The 17,158-nt window shown below is 23.8% G+C and overlaps 1 protein-coding gene across 2 annotated transcripts in view; it reads right to left on the bottom strand.

Annotated features, from left to right (window-relative positions):
• Positions 1 to 3,348: 3,348 nt before the first annotated feature.
• Bm2092 (Immunoglobulin I-set domain containing protein) overlaps positions 3,349 to 17,158 on the bottom strand; it is a gene marked incomplete at both ends in the record, with an annotated part of 65,470 nt that continues 51,660 nt past the window's right edge. For both annotated transcript variants that reach the window (XM_043079627.1, XM_043079628.1), the window contains 24 exons: positions 3,349 to 3,508; positions 3,664 to 3,819; positions 3,982 to 4,215; positions 4,350 to 4,493; positions 4,806 to 4,999; positions 5,241 to 5,455; positions 5,737 to 5,913; positions 6,152 to 6,283; positions 6,394 to 6,523; positions 6,601 to 6,755; positions 6,916 to 7,064; positions 7,150 to 7,307; positions 7,639 to 7,746; positions 7,935 to 8,108; positions 8,307 to 8,404; positions 8,593 to 8,683; positions 9,254 to 9,400; positions 10,343 to 10,492; positions 11,231 to 11,479; positions 12,106 to 12,162; positions 12,411 to 12,528; positions 12,719 to 12,871; positions 12,996 to 13,127; positions 13,917 to 14,129. In XM_043079627.1, coding sequence (XP_042935561.1) covers positions 3,349 to 3,508; positions 3,664 to 3,819; positions 3,982 to 4,215; positions 4,350 to 4,493; positions 4,806 to 4,999; positions 5,241 to 5,455; positions 5,737 to 5,913; positions 6,152 to 6,283; positions 6,394 to 6,523; positions 6,601 to 6,755; positions 6,916 to 7,064; positions 7,150 to 7,307; positions 7,639 to 7,746; positions 7,935 to 8,108; positions 8,307 to 8,404; positions 8,593 to 8,683; positions 9,254 to 9,400; positions 10,343 to 10,492; positions 11,231 to 11,479; positions 12,106 to 12,162; positions 12,411 to 12,528; positions 12,719 to 12,871; positions 12,996 to 13,127; positions 13,917 to 14,129 — 3,694 coding nt within the window. The remainder of the gene's footprint in view (positions 3,509 to 3,663; positions 3,820 to 3,981; positions 4,216 to 4,349; positions 4,494 to 4,805; positions 5,000 to 5,240; positions 5,456 to 5,736; positions 5,914 to 6,151; positions 6,284 to 6,393; positions 6,524 to 6,600; positions 6,756 to 6,915; positions 7,065 to 7,149; positions 7,308 to 7,638; positions 7,747 to 7,934; positions 8,109 to 8,306; positions 8,405 to 8,592; positions 8,684 to 9,253; positions 9,401 to 10,342; positions 10,493 to 11,230; positions 11,480 to 12,105; positions 12,163 to 12,410; positions 12,529 to 12,718; positions 12,872 to 12,995; positions 13,128 to 13,916; positions 14,130 to 17,158) is intronic.

Raw genomic sequence — 17,158 nt, 5'->3', positions numbered from 1 at the left:
TAAATGACTAATTTTTTTTTCTTGTTTTTTTTGTTTTTGTTGAATTAATTGCAATTCTTTTCTACAAATATTATTGTTATCTCCAGGGAGAGAGATAAACATAGTAGTACTTTTATGCAAATATAATAAATATTATTTTTAGAAATCACTCAAAAAATTTTTTAAATTTACTCATAACATTACAAAAAAAAGGGGAAGAAAAAAAGAAAGAAAAAATTTAGAAAAGTTGGTGGAAGGCATTTTAACGATCAAAATGAATTCGAAAAGAAATGTTTTTTTTTTTTTTTTTTTTCTTTTACTGAAATAAACAATTTCCATTTAGTGAATGGAATAAATGAGAAAAATAGCGAATGGATTATTTATTTTTTTTTTATTTTTATTTTTTTTATTTTTTTGTTTTTGTTCAATTATTGAAAGACAAGCTATCAAGGAAAAATGGCAGTAAATAAAATGCCAAAAGCTTAAGTAAGTCATTGGATCATTCCAATTTTTTCTAATCGAGAAAAACAAAAGAAAATTAATAATAATAATAATAATCTTCTAATATAAAAAATTATTATTATTATTATTTGTGATATGTTTATTAATGATATTTTTGCTCACCTTTTCTAATAAACATTTTCTCTTTAAAAATGACACCTGATACTTTGAAATTGATGAATTCACCAAAAGGGTTAAAGTTTATCAGGCGTCAATTTACAGTTTGAAAGAATCTGACAACGTCACTCATCTTATACCATGCCACTTTCAAAATATTATTTTAATAAATAAAAAAAGTTGACAACAATAAGTAAAATTTGCAAAAAAAAAAAAAAAAAAAAAAAAAAAAAAACGAAAGGAGTGATAATTGCTGATAGTAATAAGCGCATTTTCACGTTAGTAGTTGAAAAGTTTGAAAGTGAAATATTCAAAACCAAATGACTAACATTTGAATGAACGATTTGTTGAAATGACTTCTTTTTTGTTTTTTGTTTTTTCTCAACAGACAAGCAGAAATTTACAATAATTAATTGGTGACCACATTGTAAAAGATTTGATCGTTTTGAGAAGTAAACAAAATTTAATAAAATAATTTTAAGAGGAGGGGAAAGGGGGAGGGGGAAAAAAAAAAACAAATGAAATGATAAAAGATAAAGATGTAAGTATTATGATATCACATAATGATGCAAAAAGTTAAGAAGGAAGAGTAAGAGGACAAAGGTAGAGAGAGAGTTTCAGAAGTGAAATTTAAGGAACTGCAAGGTGCTTCTTCACCTTCAAACAATCCGACCAATAAATTCTTTTTTTTTTTTTTAGCGGCTGCTTTTCTTCTATCTTAACAAACCATTTGCTTATTCATTACTCACTCTCTCTCTTTCTTTCTCTTTCCCTCTCTCTCTCCCTTATAATCTCACTTAAAAAAAAGAAGCTTTGACGAATTGCCAACAAAAAAAGCGCAAAATAACAGTAGAATGTAAGAAAGAAAAGACTTTCCAAAATTATTTCGCTTTTTTTTTGTGTGGAAAATATCCGATTCATTCAAGCAAAATAGAAGAGGAAGAAGAAGAAGAAGAAGAAGGGAAAAGAAAGGAAGAAAAAAGGATAAAAAGAAAAATAAATAAAAAAAAAAGTTTTTTTTAAAGTTTTTGTTGCTAAGAAATTCAGTGCTGTACTTGGATTCTTCCTTTTCAATAATTTAAATAGCAGAAGAAAAAAAAAAAAAAAAAAAAAAAACGAAAAATTATCGCCTGAGGTGAAAAAAAAAAGATAGAAAAATGAATTTATTTATTAATATTCATTCATTTATTAAAATTTTAATTTATCGATAATCAAGTAATCAATATGTTATAAAAATAGCTAACAACAATATTTTAACAAATTGTTAATGATAAATGTTAAATAACACAAATGATAATAATTACAGATATAATTGATTAATTTTGATAACAGTGTTAAAAGATTGTAAATGATAAAAACTGATTATCTGTATGATATTTACTTACAAGAATTGATATGATAATAAAAATAGCAGAAATGGTTATCAACTGAAATGATGTTAACAGTGGCAAATTGTTATGAATAATAAAAACATCATTTTAATTCGTCGTACTGACATTGTAATAATTATTAATTTTTAAACAGTAATAATAAATAATTTTTAAATAGTAATAGTAATTAATTTCTAAATAGTAATAATTATTAATTAGCTATTTAAATAATGAAAAAGAATTTGTAAAGCAAAAAAAAAAAAAAAAACGACAATCAAATTTAATCAAAAAACCTTTTTTTTTTCAGTTAATGCATTTCAGATTGATTATTAATACTTTCATAATAATGATCGATCGATCAGGCATTGATCTGTTCATTGATCAGCAAGCATTGATCTATTCATTGATGCATTATGCCAAAATTTTTGTTGTGTTTGAAAATAATTATATATGATTTCATTGCATATGAATTATTTACAAGTAATTTATCCTTATTTTTTTTTCTTTTTTATAAGTAATTCATTCATCATTTCTTCCTCATTTTATTCTTGATATTTTAATTAAGATAATTGATCAGTTCTGATGTAAAACTTCTCATTTTCAATGAGAAATTATTATTTCCTTTGTGAAAATATTTTTGAAACGAAATACTATTAATGTTAGATCGACTACAATTGTATTCAGCGAGAATTAATATTTAAAAAAAAATGAAAATTTAAATTTTTGTTGTCTGTTTTTTTTTTACTATGTGAAAAAAAAAGAAAGGAAAATTTAACACTACAGCAAGACTTTATTAACAAATAACAAAGGCGCATTCGGTTTCGATCAATCAAGACAATAAGAGTGAATTTAATTTTCGAACAATGCAGTAATACTAAAAATAGGGAAATGGTTAAAACTAAATTAACATAGAAAGTAATATGAATAATAATCAATGATAAATGATGAATAAATGGCGCTAAAGTTACCGAATCAAATAGTTTTTTTTTTTCTCTTTTGTTTTGATCGATTGAGACAATCATGAAAAAAATTCTCATAAATGATTAAAAGAAAATATGAAGGAAAGTTATTTTAGCTTTTTTTTTGAATTGAATTTCTTGAGAAGATATTATTTTTAGAAATCAATAAACTAAAAAGTACAGTGTAAAATTTTGTAAAATAAAAAATCCAAGAAAGTGCCGAATAATTCCACAAAATATATGATATGATATGTATAATGCTAAATGCATAATTTCAGAAGTGAAAAATTCAAGAAATCAACGAATAATAAATCGACCAAAATCTTTTCAATTCGAAAGTGAATACAATTTGTTCGGTAACCTAACGATTTTTTAACAATTTAAATTTTTCTATATCTTAAATTAATGATTCGGAAAATCGATCATTTGACGGTAGATTGTCTTTTTATATGATCAGCCGTCAAAAATGCCGTTCGTCGAAGTCGACTACTTGAGTAGTTAACCATTTCACGTCGACGTATCATTACCCGATCCATACTTAGCCAACGATGTGTTAGCGCTTCATCAGTTCTCATACGTCTCCTAAAATTCATATTAAAAGTAAAAATTAACAAAAAAAAAAAATGAGTCACAAAATTTATTCATTATTAATTATGAGAGGCAAATAGAAAACAAAACAAAAATGTGAAATAAAATTAAACCAAATTTTTTTTTAAAAAAAAAAAAATGTCACTTACATTGGATCCTTTTTCAAAGCCCATGTTACGAATTTTAATGATTCTTCTGTTGCTTGTACTTGGATTAAATTTGGATTACATTTCTGATAAATGATACTTTCCTTAATTTCATCATTTGAATCATCTGCCGATGCAAATGGATGGAAACCACTTAATCTGAATTGATTTATTCATTTACATGTATATATATATATATTGGTAAAGATTATTAACAAACCATTTTCAAAATTTCATTTTTCATTTTCTTTCTCAAAAAAAAAAAAAAAAACATTCTCTGCTCTTCAAGTGTAAAATTTGAAAAATTTAAATTTTACTTACAAGCAAAAAGTAATCACACCAAGATTCCAAATATCAGTCTGAACTGTAATGGAAGTTTTTTTCTCATCTGTACGCAATATTTCTGGTGAAGACCAGTAGACATTTGGTTTTAATGGTTGTTTAATTTCATTGCTGCTAATTTTTTGTGCTGAGGCAAAATCGATAAGCTTAATTTGCCAAGATTGACGAGATGCAAATAAAATATTGGTTGCTTGTATATCCATATGTATATAACTGAAATTCAATTTATTTACTCATTTAAATTAGATAAGTAATTATTAATTATAAGTAATAATTAGAAAGCAAAGTCAAATATCACTTGATAGTTAAATTTTTATTGCAAATAAATGTAAGCAATAAAATTAAACCCTTTGAAATGAATCCAATGAAGAGCAGAAGCAATTTGTAGTATTACTCTACTGATCTGCTCCTCATTATAATTATCACGATATGTAAATCGTTCAAAAATATCTTCTCGATATTGTTCCATAAACAAAAACAATAAATTACTCCTAAAATTAAAAAACAGGTTTAGGTTTAAATACAAGGAAAAAAATAAATCATTCTTGAAATTAATTAAAGACATTAGCAGTTTATGTTTAAACAGAAACAATAGGATCACATGTAATATTAATTAAAATTATTAACATTTTAGGATTAAAAATATCCTTTTCAAAATTTGATCAAATAATTTTAGCCATATAATTGATTACTCATTAAAATATCATGAAATATTTGATGACTGTTAATTGTTAATTCCTTGCTAATTAACCATTTGAAAAATTCAGCAATTGAAAATTTGAAAAAATTTTTAGTATTCTAACCGCTGATAAGCAGCAATCAAATGAGCAATATTTTCTTGTTGACAATCTTTCATAGCTTCAAATTCCATGGTACCATTAGCACCTTCAACATTAATATTTCGAATTTTGGCCATACAATTAGCATCCAATTCTCGAGTTGTATCAATGCCAATTGCAATTTCACCAAATCGACCACGAGGTATCGGAGCAATGAGCTAAAATTTATGACTTTTTTTCTTTTTAATTGAAAACATTTGATATTCTGAATCAAATTTAAATTTTTCAAATTAAAAAAAAATACAAACATATTCGAAGAATATAATAGAGTTATAATTGGTTTATAAGAATTAATTGAAATCAATTTTTAATTTTTCTATGTATATTTAACTGAAGATTGATTTTTTTTTTTTTTATCGAAACAAAATTCAAAAATAGAATAGCAAAATAAATAACTACCCGAAAACGTTTCTGTGGATCTTCCGAAGTATTTAAAGTTAAAATTTGAGTTTGTGCTTTTGAAACAAATTCATCCGCTTCAGTCTTTTCTTCATCTTCCTCAGTAATCTCACCAAGTTTCTTAGATTTTGAAATTAATCGTGTTTGTGGTGGTTTTGAAATCACACATACACGACACTGACTTTGAATCCTTTCAATTTGTAATTTTGGTGAACCTGAAATTGAATTTACTAAAATTATAAGTAAACTTTTGTTTTCCTGGAAATTCAATATATTCATTAAGGTTATCAGAAAATAAAAATTACTGATTAATTTCTTAAGATTTTTGTACATGAATTTCTCTTAGGCTAATAATTTCCTTTAATTATTATTATTTTTTTCTTTTTTAATTTAAAACCTTAAATTTTACATATGGAAATTTAGCAAGAAGTCCTGCAATTAATTACCTGTAATAAAAATTTGAAATTAATTTAAAAAAAAAAAAAAAAAAAAAAACCTTTAGGATGTGTTTGGATAATTCGAGATGTTAATGATGGTGCACCCCAACCGAATTCATTTTTAGCAATCACTCGAAATTGATAAATGCCTTGTGGTGTTAAATGTCGTACAATTGCTGCTTCATCTTCTATTTTATCAGAAACAAGATGCCAATCCGAAAAATGATCATTTTCACCTGAATACAACAAATATAATTCAAAATTAAAAATTTAAATCCTATTAAAAGTTTTGAAAAATTGCAAAAAAGAAATTTAATGGAAAAAAAATTGATTCAATTCAAATTTAAATCTAAAATTTTTGAATAATAAAAAATTTACTCATTTATAAGTTAGTTTGTGCTATTCACACCATTTCATTATTTCTTAAATTACTCCTTAAATTTCACAGAACAATTAGAACAATTATTTGCATACCTGCTGGTCTAACTTCTAGTTTATACATGAAACATTCCAGGCTATGGCTCATTTGTGGTACTTCCCAGGTGATAAACACTTCGGTATCTGATGATAGTTCAATTTCAGGTCGACCAGGTGCTGCTGGTGTATCTAAAATAAAAAGTTTTAATTTTTGCATACATATTTAAATATAAAACACTGGTTTGTACATGCTAGATAAATTGAAAAATGAATTTTCAAGCAGATTAAACAAAAATAACCTCCGGTAATAAGTCGAGAGCAGGTTCTATCAATGCCATGTTCATTGGTTGCAATGCACGAGTACTCACCAAGATCAGTTATATCAGTCATTTGAATTGTTAATTGACAGTGACCATTTTCATAAAATATCTTAAAAAAAAGTTTAAAAAAAAATTAAAAAAAAAAACTGATAAATTATTTTAAAAAATAATTATAAATATGCAAACATTGTGTTTATTATCATCCATAATGGAACTTTCATTGAAAAACCATTCAATTGTTGGTTGTGGATTACCAATCACTGAACATTTAAATATCACTGTAGCACCGTTTTCAACAAATGGTACATCCTTTAATCGATTCCGGAAAATTGCACCAAAAGCTGAAAATAATTTTTTTATTCTGTCATTAAAAAAAAAAAGAAAAAGAAAATGAATTGAATACTTTTCGTATTATTTTCAAAAGAATAAAAATAAAAAAAAAAAAATTAAAATTTCAAAAAATAAAATTAAAAAAATTTCAAATAGAAATTTATTTTTTACTTCCATTCTCTTTAGAAACTACTGGTACTGCTTTGCTAATATCACTACGTATACGTTTTATAGCACCAAGATGTGATCCACGCATATCACGTTCTAAATTCTCCACTGATTTTGCAATATTTTCATCTTCACGTATTAAATCAGTGAACCTAAAGAATTTCTGAATGCATTTAATGAGCAAATAAATTAATTCAAAAAAAACTTAAAAAAATAAGAAATGAAATCATCTGGTACCTTCTCCTTTCTCTAACAGTAATATCTTGATTTCGATAACCGAGATATCCTTGAGTTACCAATGGTGCACCATCACCCCAGAGCTCTCGTCGATAGTCACGTACACGTGCATTGAAACTTGCACCACGTGTTGCGAGTAAAAGTGTTTCAGGGCCAATCTGGACAATTAGCAATTGAAAATTTTTAAGACTTAATTTTAGGATAAAAGATTGAAATATAATTTCTTTTTTCTTTTTTGGCATCAAAAATTCATAAAAATGATATTTTTATAATTCATAGAAAATTCAAATAATCATTGGAATGAGTTTTCAGGTGAATTTTCGGCAAATAATCTCAAATTTGAATGTATTTAATCATGGAAAAACAATTTTCAAAATGATTATCAATAAAATTTACATAGGATAGGAAAGTACCATTTGAATTTTGAAAACTTTTTCGATTTGTTTAACATCAATTAATCAAATTAAAATTGTCAACAAATAATTTTACCTGATATTGACTTTCCCATGGGAATTCATCATCATCAATATCTGGCTTTTTGAAATCAATCTTTTCAGCATAAATATTCTTTGGGCGCAATCGTTCCATTTCTTCATGCTGCAATTTTTCTTTAATTTCAAAATTACAATAATAAAACAAGAAAAATTTTTACTTTTAAATATTTAAACCACTAATACCAATGAAAAGTGATGGATGTAAATTCAGAATTAGCATTAAATCCAAACAGATAAGCTATCGATATCAATTGATAAGCTATCATTAATCATATCATCATGAAAATTTACCTCCTTTCTTCGTCTTTTTTTCATCTCCTCAATTTCGTTCATGAAATTCTCAAATTCATCTTCATGTTTTGTTTCATGAGCTACCTGCTTTTCAGGATAATTTTTAACTTCAAAAAGTTCTGGTGTGGATATTGTAATTTCTCCTTTTGTTCCTTGCTTGGTACCAATTATCACCTGGCAAAAATTTTTTTGTAAAATTTGTGTAAATTTTAAAATACAAATAAGAAGGAAATAGAACTGAATGAGGATGAAATAATTTCATTTAATCATATAAATGAAGTGGAACTAAATAGAATTTTATCAACATCAATTATATCAGTAATTATTAGAATTTGAAATTAAAACTTTTGATTAGAAATAAGTAAAACTTACTCCCATAGTATATTCTCTTTTTGGTGATAACAGTACAGGACTTTTTGTGCCAGGTAATGACGGCAAACTACGTGGACTTCGCGTATCCGGCGATATGTCTGAACGTTTACTGTTATAATTTTAGGATGTGGAAAAGATAATAGAACAAGTTTGATAAGTTTTTTTCTTCATCTATGCTTAAAATTTGATTTTCCTATCTTAAACTTTTTAACAATAAATATTTAATTAATTAAATTTATACTGCTCAAAAAAAAAAAAAAAAAAAAAAGAAAAAAAAAGAAACTACCGTCAAGTACTAAAGAATGATGCTCAAGTCCTTCGAGGAAAAGCGGTGCTCCAACCGGAATACTCGGATCTAATTGTACCGGATGTCGATACTGAAACTTTACAAAAATTTAACTCACTCTTCCACTAAGTTGCAAATTTAAAAATTTAATTCCTTATCAGATTGTTTTACATTAATCTCACTAAATCTTATCAGTGATTGGTTGTAAGCTGTAAAATGCTTAACAGTGATAAACTGAAATGATAAACTGATATTTTGAAGAATACTAAAATATGAAATCAAACTGCAATAACAGTAGCTCAGTAAACATTTAACTGTGAAAATTTTAAAAGTATTTTATTTAATTATTTAATTATTATATTTATATTTAATTATATTAAAAGTATTTTATTTAAAGTATTTATTTAAAAGTATCTTATTTTATTTAATTTCAAAAATTTTTCTATATTAAATTTTTGACAGAAGTCAAAATGATTTAGCCTAGGACACTTTCTTGCTCACATTTCACTCTCGAAGTCTTCAAGACTTTAGTCTTTGATTATCATCGACAGGAATTTGTTTTTTTCTGTCAATCTGATTAACATAATGTTTCCGACATATCCTTCCGGTGTTATTAGTCAATAACATACATATTTGAATAAATTAAACAAAATAAAAGTACCACATCAGTATTGGAATAACATTCCGGAAATGAAGTACCGGCACTTCCTGTTCCAACTGGTGAAGCAGTCGGTGTACCATCCAATGAAAAACCTTCCACTTGTGGAGTTGATGATTTACTATGGCTTTTCTTTTGCCTCATTTGTCTCTGTAATAAAGAAAAATATGTGACAATAGAAAATCTCAACAAGAAAAAATTTAAAGTAAAGTAAAGAAATGAAAATAAAAAAATTCAAAGTAAAAAGTTATGAATAACAGATAGTAAAATTCCCAAAATCTCTGATACAATTTCCCTTTAAATTATGGCACTTTTCGAAAAATCAGAAAAATTGCTTTTTAAAATTAATAATTAAAAAAAAAATAATTTGACAATTTGAAAGTTAGTTTTTTCTCCTTACTTTTTTAAAGTCCATGTATAAATCAATATTGTACACTAATATTACAGCAAAATCTCGAAAAATCGATTGATGAAAATGAAAAAAAAGTTTTATTCTGAAGTAGTTAATGGGTAAGGGTAGAAGAAAACAAAAGAGCTCTTCCCGAGGGAAAAGTATTAAAGAAAAAGAAAGGTAAAATTGGCTAAACAGAGTTTTTACAAAGGTTAAATATCCTTTTAGAAAATCTGTTCAAAGTAATAAATAGAGAAAACCGAAGAATTTCACTTTTTTTTCAATCAAAAAAAAAAAAAATTGAAAAATTTAAAAAAGACTGAAATTATTTTGCAAGCGTATTCTACCATACAAAAAACAAAAAAACACACAAATAAATACTTTTTTAAATTTAAAGAAAGTCTGAGAATATGCAAAACGACGTAGAAAACTGCTAATTGAATTAATAAATAGATTTTAGACTTTAAATAATTATTCATAAAATGCTAAAGTTTAATTCTATTTTGTCTTTAACTATAAACGTATAATAAATTATAAAACAACAACAACAATAAAAAAAAAAAAAAACATTCCTAAACATTTCATTTCCGGAATTTGATATTATCAAAATTAAAAATTAATGGATGAAATTAAAATTAAAATGAAAAAAGAATTTTTTTTTTCTTTTATTTCCATAATTATAAATAAAAATTAATTATTACTTCAGATATTCGATGAAATGATTCCGGTTCATCATGTGAAGCTATTGAACTTGTTATTGATGTTTCCTCGGAAATATCTGATAAAATTCGATTTGCAATTTCTTCCTCAATTTCACGATGTTCACCATGAACAAGCTGTAATGGTAACATCTGAAATACATAAATATTTAATTTGTTATTGAATAACAAAAAAAAATTTTATTAATTTATTTTTCAATTTATTCAATGAAATAAAATTATGTCAAAAACTCAAAAAGAAAAAAAAAGTGATTGTTAAATGATTATTTACTATTTTTTTCTCTCATAGATAAAGATTTTTTTGAAGTAGTTAAAAATTTTCGATGGGCTTTTTTCTGTTACTTTTTTTTTACAAGAGATTTTATTCTCTCTTTCTATTCCTCTCTCTCTCTCTCTCTCTTTCTCCCTCTTTTATACAATTGTGAATAATCAAAATATTTTCAAAAATTAATTCCACTATTTAGCACCGAAAAGTAAATATCACTTCAAATAGAAATAACTTTAAAATATACAATAAGTACAAAAATTATTGTTTACAAAGATTTCTATAAGAGTTAATGATTTAGCTAAGAGTTATATTTTGTTAAGTCTAAACAAGCATTAATTTACAAACTCAAAAAGATTTTCAAAGCTCATATGAACAAGTCTGTCTGGCAAAATTTAAGCAATAAAAACGAAAAGAAAGAAAAGAAAACAATAAATTTGAGATTCTATTTATTTTTATTTCAATTTTTTCATTTTATAGTAACTTTAAATCTCTTAATTTCTGTTTTATTTTTAATTTAAAATTTAAAACTTATTGTAAAAAATTAAATGTTGCAAAAAAAAAAAAAAAAAAAAAAAAAAAAAAAACAAAAAGAAATTTCCTACCGAATCATCAAAAAATTGGGATGAAATTTGAAGAGGTTTTTGCTTCAATATCTTTCGACTTGATGATAATGCATCATCCTTTTCTTGCAGTTGCAAATGTCGCTTTGGCGCATTTTCACTGATAACAATATCATGTGGTGAAATACGATCTTTGATTCGTAAATAATCATAAATATCATAAGGTTCACTAGAAGCTAAACCTTGCATACGTTGCGGTAAATTTGTACCAACCAAATTTACATTTGGAACCTAAAAAGATTTTTTTTTTTTTCTTTCAAAAAATAATTCATTGTGTATTTTTGTGAATCAAAAAAAAAAAAAAAAAAAAAAAAGAAAAATTTATGATTAATGTAAAAAATATAAGACAAAAAATTGAGACAAACTGAAGAAATGTTCAAATTAAAGATAAAATTTCAAATGTTGTTTACAAAAAAAAAAAAAAAAAAAGAGATGTCAAAAATATTTTATACATCATTACTTCTTTTAAAATTTTTTTTAAATCTAGTAGTAGTATAGAGTAGAGAGGTTAAAATTTCATTTTCATTTCAAGAAGAGTGAAAAAAAATTGAGACTATCTAATATTTTATTCATTTTTTTTTTTTTTTAAAAAAATTAGCTTAAAATTTTGGAAAATAATGGAAAAATTTATGAAAATATTTAAAAACTAAAAAATAAAACTGTCATAAAAGCGCAACTATTTTTTGCATTTAAAATCTAAAAAATTGCAAGCAACAATTTTTGTTTTTTTCTAGAAAAAATATTACATTTATTTTCATTCGCAAATACGTCAATAATATAATTAATTTAATTTTACTTTATTACAATACTTTCCAGAAATAGGTAAGCAATTTTCCGGAAAAAAGTAAGCAACAAACCTGTACAACACTCATTAGCTGATCGGATGGAGTTTGCTGAACGAATACCCGTCTTTCCTGAATTATTCATACTGCATCTAATAGCAAAAATTTAATATTCAATTAATTAATTAGTGCTACTAAAAAAAAAAAAAAATAAACACAACACTTCTTGATAAATAATATAATAATAAATGTTTAATATTTATACAAAAATATATCAAAATTTTAATTAATATTTATGCATCATTGACTTTTAAAATATTTCACATTTAAAATTGCTTATTAATTTTATAATTCCATTTTCAACTATTTTAAAAAGTTACCAGCCATTTATGTTTGTACTTAAATTCTCGTAAACATTCTGATGTTATTGGTGTATTTTCTAAACATTCTTCCGAAAGCCACGGATGTCGTAGCGCTTCGTCAACATTTAGACGACCGCTGAAAAAAAAAGTTAATTAATTAATTAGTTAGGCGAGTTAATTAATATAATAAGTCACAGAATTAGTGAGAAAATAAACAATAAGTCACAGAATTAGTGAGGAAATAAACAATAAGTCACAGAATTAGTGAGGAAATAAATTTTTTGATAATTTCCCAAATTAAAATTTCATATTTATATAAACAATACCGTGGATCAAGAACAAGCAGTTTTGATACAAAATCTTTGGCATTATTAGAAATTTGATTGAATTCTTCACTGTCAAGTGTATAATTACCCAACATAACATTTCGCACCGTTTCAGTATCATTATCACCGAGAAACGGTGAAATACCGGAAAGCCTGAAAAGATATTGAAATGTAATTCATATTAAAATTACAATTATCTAAAAAAAAGAAAAAAGTTAAATATATTAAATTATTAAGCCAAATAATTACCAATAAAGAAAAAGTAATCAAAACTTACAAAACATATGTAAGAGTACCAACACTCCATAGATCAGAAGCAAGTGTAACCGGAATACCGGCTGCAATTTCTGGTGAAATAAATTCCGGACTACCCATTATATTTGCTATAACTTTACCACGTACCAATCGCCTGAAATTTTATAGCAAAATAAAACGAAAATTAAATATTATTCACTATAATTCTTTTATAAATTATATTATAGCAATAAATTAACTTTAAAAAAAAAAAAACATAAAAGTTAGAAATTTAAAAGAAAGAAAAACGTTTTATTTTTTTTTTTTGTTTCAGTTAAAATATTTTCCATTGGAAATTTAACTTTTATTCAATATTTTCATCTATTTAGCAAATAATTTCCAGTAATTTTTGAGATAGCTAATATTTTAGCTAACTATTTGCTATGATAATTCTATAAACATCAACCAACCAATCAATCAATAAATCAATCAATCAATCAATCAATCAATTTGCTTTAGTGTAATTTTAAAATGGTCATTTCTTGGTTGAGCAACAAATTTAACAACAAAATAATCAGAAATTTTTACTACTATCAGTTGTTTTCGAGTGCTATTAGTATACTTTTAATAATCAATGCTACTACTATTACTCTCCAATATTACTAGTAAAAGTTAAAAGTTAAGACAAATGATTTAATTAAGTTTATTTTTATTAGCAATTAAATGAAATAAAATATGTGATTTTTCAAGAAAAAAAAAAACTTTAATCTTTAAAAAAAAATATAATCCATAAAAGAAATATACAAACATTTTAATATTATGTAAACAGTTTTAAGTGTTATTATATTAAATTATTTTTTTTTTTAATTTTAGCAAATAATTAAAAATTTTTTTCAAGTAATAAAATTAATTTCTAACTTATTATTAATTTGTAAAAATAATTCTATTTAAAATGAAATTCCACCTGCTTTGACCAAAATCAGCCAAACGAAGATGATTGTCCTGTAAAAGAATCACTTCCGGTCGAATATCCAAATGTGCAATCCTTCTATCGTGCATACATTTTAACGCACATAAAAGTTGTTTTATAAATATTTGAACTTGTCGTTCGCCAGCAACATACTGCGTCTTTTCCGCTGGTGACGTAATTAATGAATCCAATAATGAACGATTTGCGCTTAAATTAAAATTTAATGATAATGAAATCATTGATATTACTAGCAATAATATAGTGTAGCAAATGTAATTCATTTAAGGTTGAATTATTAAATTAAATTAACAATTTGCAGGTTTTTTTATCATTTTAACTGATCAGACTAGATTAAGGTAATAATTTAAATACTTTAATTTAGAATAAGCATTGAGAGAAATAAGAATGAATTGGTTAATTTTTGTTGCAAATTAACAATAATAAAGATGCAATGCTTAACACTGGTTATCAGTTGGTGGATAGCGAAGATATATTGAGAATTTAATGATAATGATAATAGGATGTAATAAGAATGATAATAATTGATGATGATTATAAGGATATAATAAGAATGACGATAAGGATGATAAATAGGACAGCAGTAGTGATAATAGTAATAATAGCAGTAATAATAATAGTAATAATAATAATAATAGTAATGATAGCAATAATAATAAGAATAGTAATAATAGCAATAATAATAATAGTAATAATAGCGATAATAATAGTAATAATAGCAATAATAATAATAATAATAGTAATAATAGCAATAATAATAGTAATAATAGTAATAATAGCAATAATAATAGTAATAATAGTAATAATAGCAATAATAATAATCAAATATACTACATTTCTTATCAAAAATGAATATAAATTTATCAGAAGTGAATGCAAATACACAAAAATATAATTATAAAATTCTCTTCAGCAATTATTTTAAAATTCATTTAACAACTTTTAGTTTATAATATTTGAAATAGAAAAATGCAAACTAATATTTTACTCAAATTTCTTGCAATTAAATGCTACGAAACGATGAAACATAAAATTACTATTATTTTATTTTTTCTTTTTTTGATAATAAAGCAAAATATTTTTGGAACTTGTAAACAAAGTAAGAGGAACTAATAAAAGAAATTTGAAAAATGAAAGAAGCAAAAGAGGAAAAAAAAAGTTTTGCAGTGATAAAATAAATTGATGATAATGATAAGATCAACGAATGCAATTTTAACTCACATAATGGAAAAGATTGGTTATGAAGTATGGAAAATTGAGATGAATTGAAAGTTGAGAAAAAAAAAAATTTTTTCAAAGCAAAATGTTTTAAATAGCTTTGAAATTGTAAAAAATAAAATATAATATTAGAATTGATGAATTTAATTGAATGATTTATCGAATTACTATTAGTTGAAATATTTTTCGATGATATCAAATGATTCTAATAGTAATATCTAATCATTTCAAAGAGTTGCTTTTGCTGTTTGAATTGATTAAATTATCAATTAATTTAGTTTAAAATTTAATTTTTGTTAAAAAAAAAAAAAAAAAAAAAAAAAAAAGATTTACCAGATTGATTCGACAACCATTGTTGACAATAGAAATAATACAAAATGTATTAATAAATTATTAATAATAACATTCAAAGCATTTAGGATTTTAGGCAAAACGTTTTCTAGCAATCAGGAAATGAATAAAATTCGGAATAGAAATCAGGAATAATACTATTTATCTGATTACTGCTCTTTTCTCTATGATCAGAAATAACACTTTTATCACTTTCTATTCCTCCTCCATTTCTTATTTTTTACAATCTTTTGAAAGTTTGAATGATTGAATGATGGAAGAAATGCATACACTTTTTGCACTAAATTTTTCAAAAAATAAAACAAAACAAAAAGAAAAAAAAAGAAAAAAGAAATTTATAAAAAGATAATTGATTAATTAATTAACTAATTCTTTAAAAGATGATGCAAAAATAAAGTAAAGAAAAAAAAAAGAATTTTCAGTTTTAAAAAATTTATTGATTAGAGTTAAATTTTATTTGAATGATATAAAGATGAAATCATTGCTTCGGCATTGCATTAAGTATTTGCAAATATTACTTATCGATGAAAAATTCATTTTCTTTAAATTTTTAAAATTTCATTTTCCTATAATTTTTTAATTTTATACATAAAATTATCAATATTTTTGATTGTTATCAGTTGCTGTTGTAATAATAACAAATTAGCAAAACAAATTTGATGAGAAAATAAATGCTTAAAGATCAAATAATTCCGTTATTTTTAATCCTTTTTATTTATTTATTTGTTATTTTCTTTAAACTCTTTCGTATATTTTCAAATTTAACTCTATCTTATGTAATTGATGAATGTACAAATAAATAAACTGCTTAAAGGTAAACAAAAAAAAAAAAAAGATTCATCAATTGAAGCAAATTAATCATCAAAGTTCATCGTTGCTATTACAATGACATAAAATTTAATCATAATGATAAGTTAATTAATGCTATTTGTTATATTGTAATTATTTTGATATCAAAATTTTTAAAATAATTTTTTTAATGTTAAATTGTCTAAGCTATTTTGATATTTACAATTATAAACTATTCAGTTGCTAAAGTATATTTTATAAATGCTTATACTTATATACTGAAATTAATCATTCTAAGTTAAATTTCTTTTAAAATTATAAATTTAACTTTTTTTTTTTTTTTTGTTGAATAAAATTTCTTTTATTTCTATTTATTAGAAAATAAATGTCAATAATTAGTAGTATATCAATTAATGTTACAATGTAAAATTTTACGATTTAATTCATTTCAAGTGATTTAATTTTCAAATTCAACAGTCTAATTTAAGCTAATTTTAAAATGGCCAAAATTCTTAACGACTTAAATCTTCAATAATTTTTTTTTAAATATCTAATAATTATATAAATTATTAGGTAAAATTATCAATCAATTATGCTACTGTTTTAAGTTTTATTAGCTTTGTCATATGATATACAATAATGCACTCTTTCTGATGAGCTTTTTTCTGATTTATTATTTTGACAAACGTACGTACGTGATACGTGATAGAATTAATCGATCGTTCTTAAATACAAATAATATGTGTAGTTACATTAATTTGAATTCAAAAATTTATGGGAATGTTTGAAAAAAAGTTGAATAGGGATATTAAGATATTTTTGATTTTTTTTTTTTGATCTTAAATGTTAATTATTCCAGA

Source organism: Brugia malayi, assembly GCF_000002995.4.
Source record: "Brugia malayi strain FR3 genome assembly, contig: Bm_v4_Chr3_scaffold_001, whole genome shotgun sequence".
NCBI classification, from domain to species: domain Eukaryota; kingdom Metazoa; phylum Nematoda; class Chromadorea; order Rhabditida; family Onchocercidae; genus Brugia; species Brugia malayi.
Note: the sequence above shows the minus strand (reverse complement) of the source record. Positions and strands in the feature narration are given on the sequence as shown.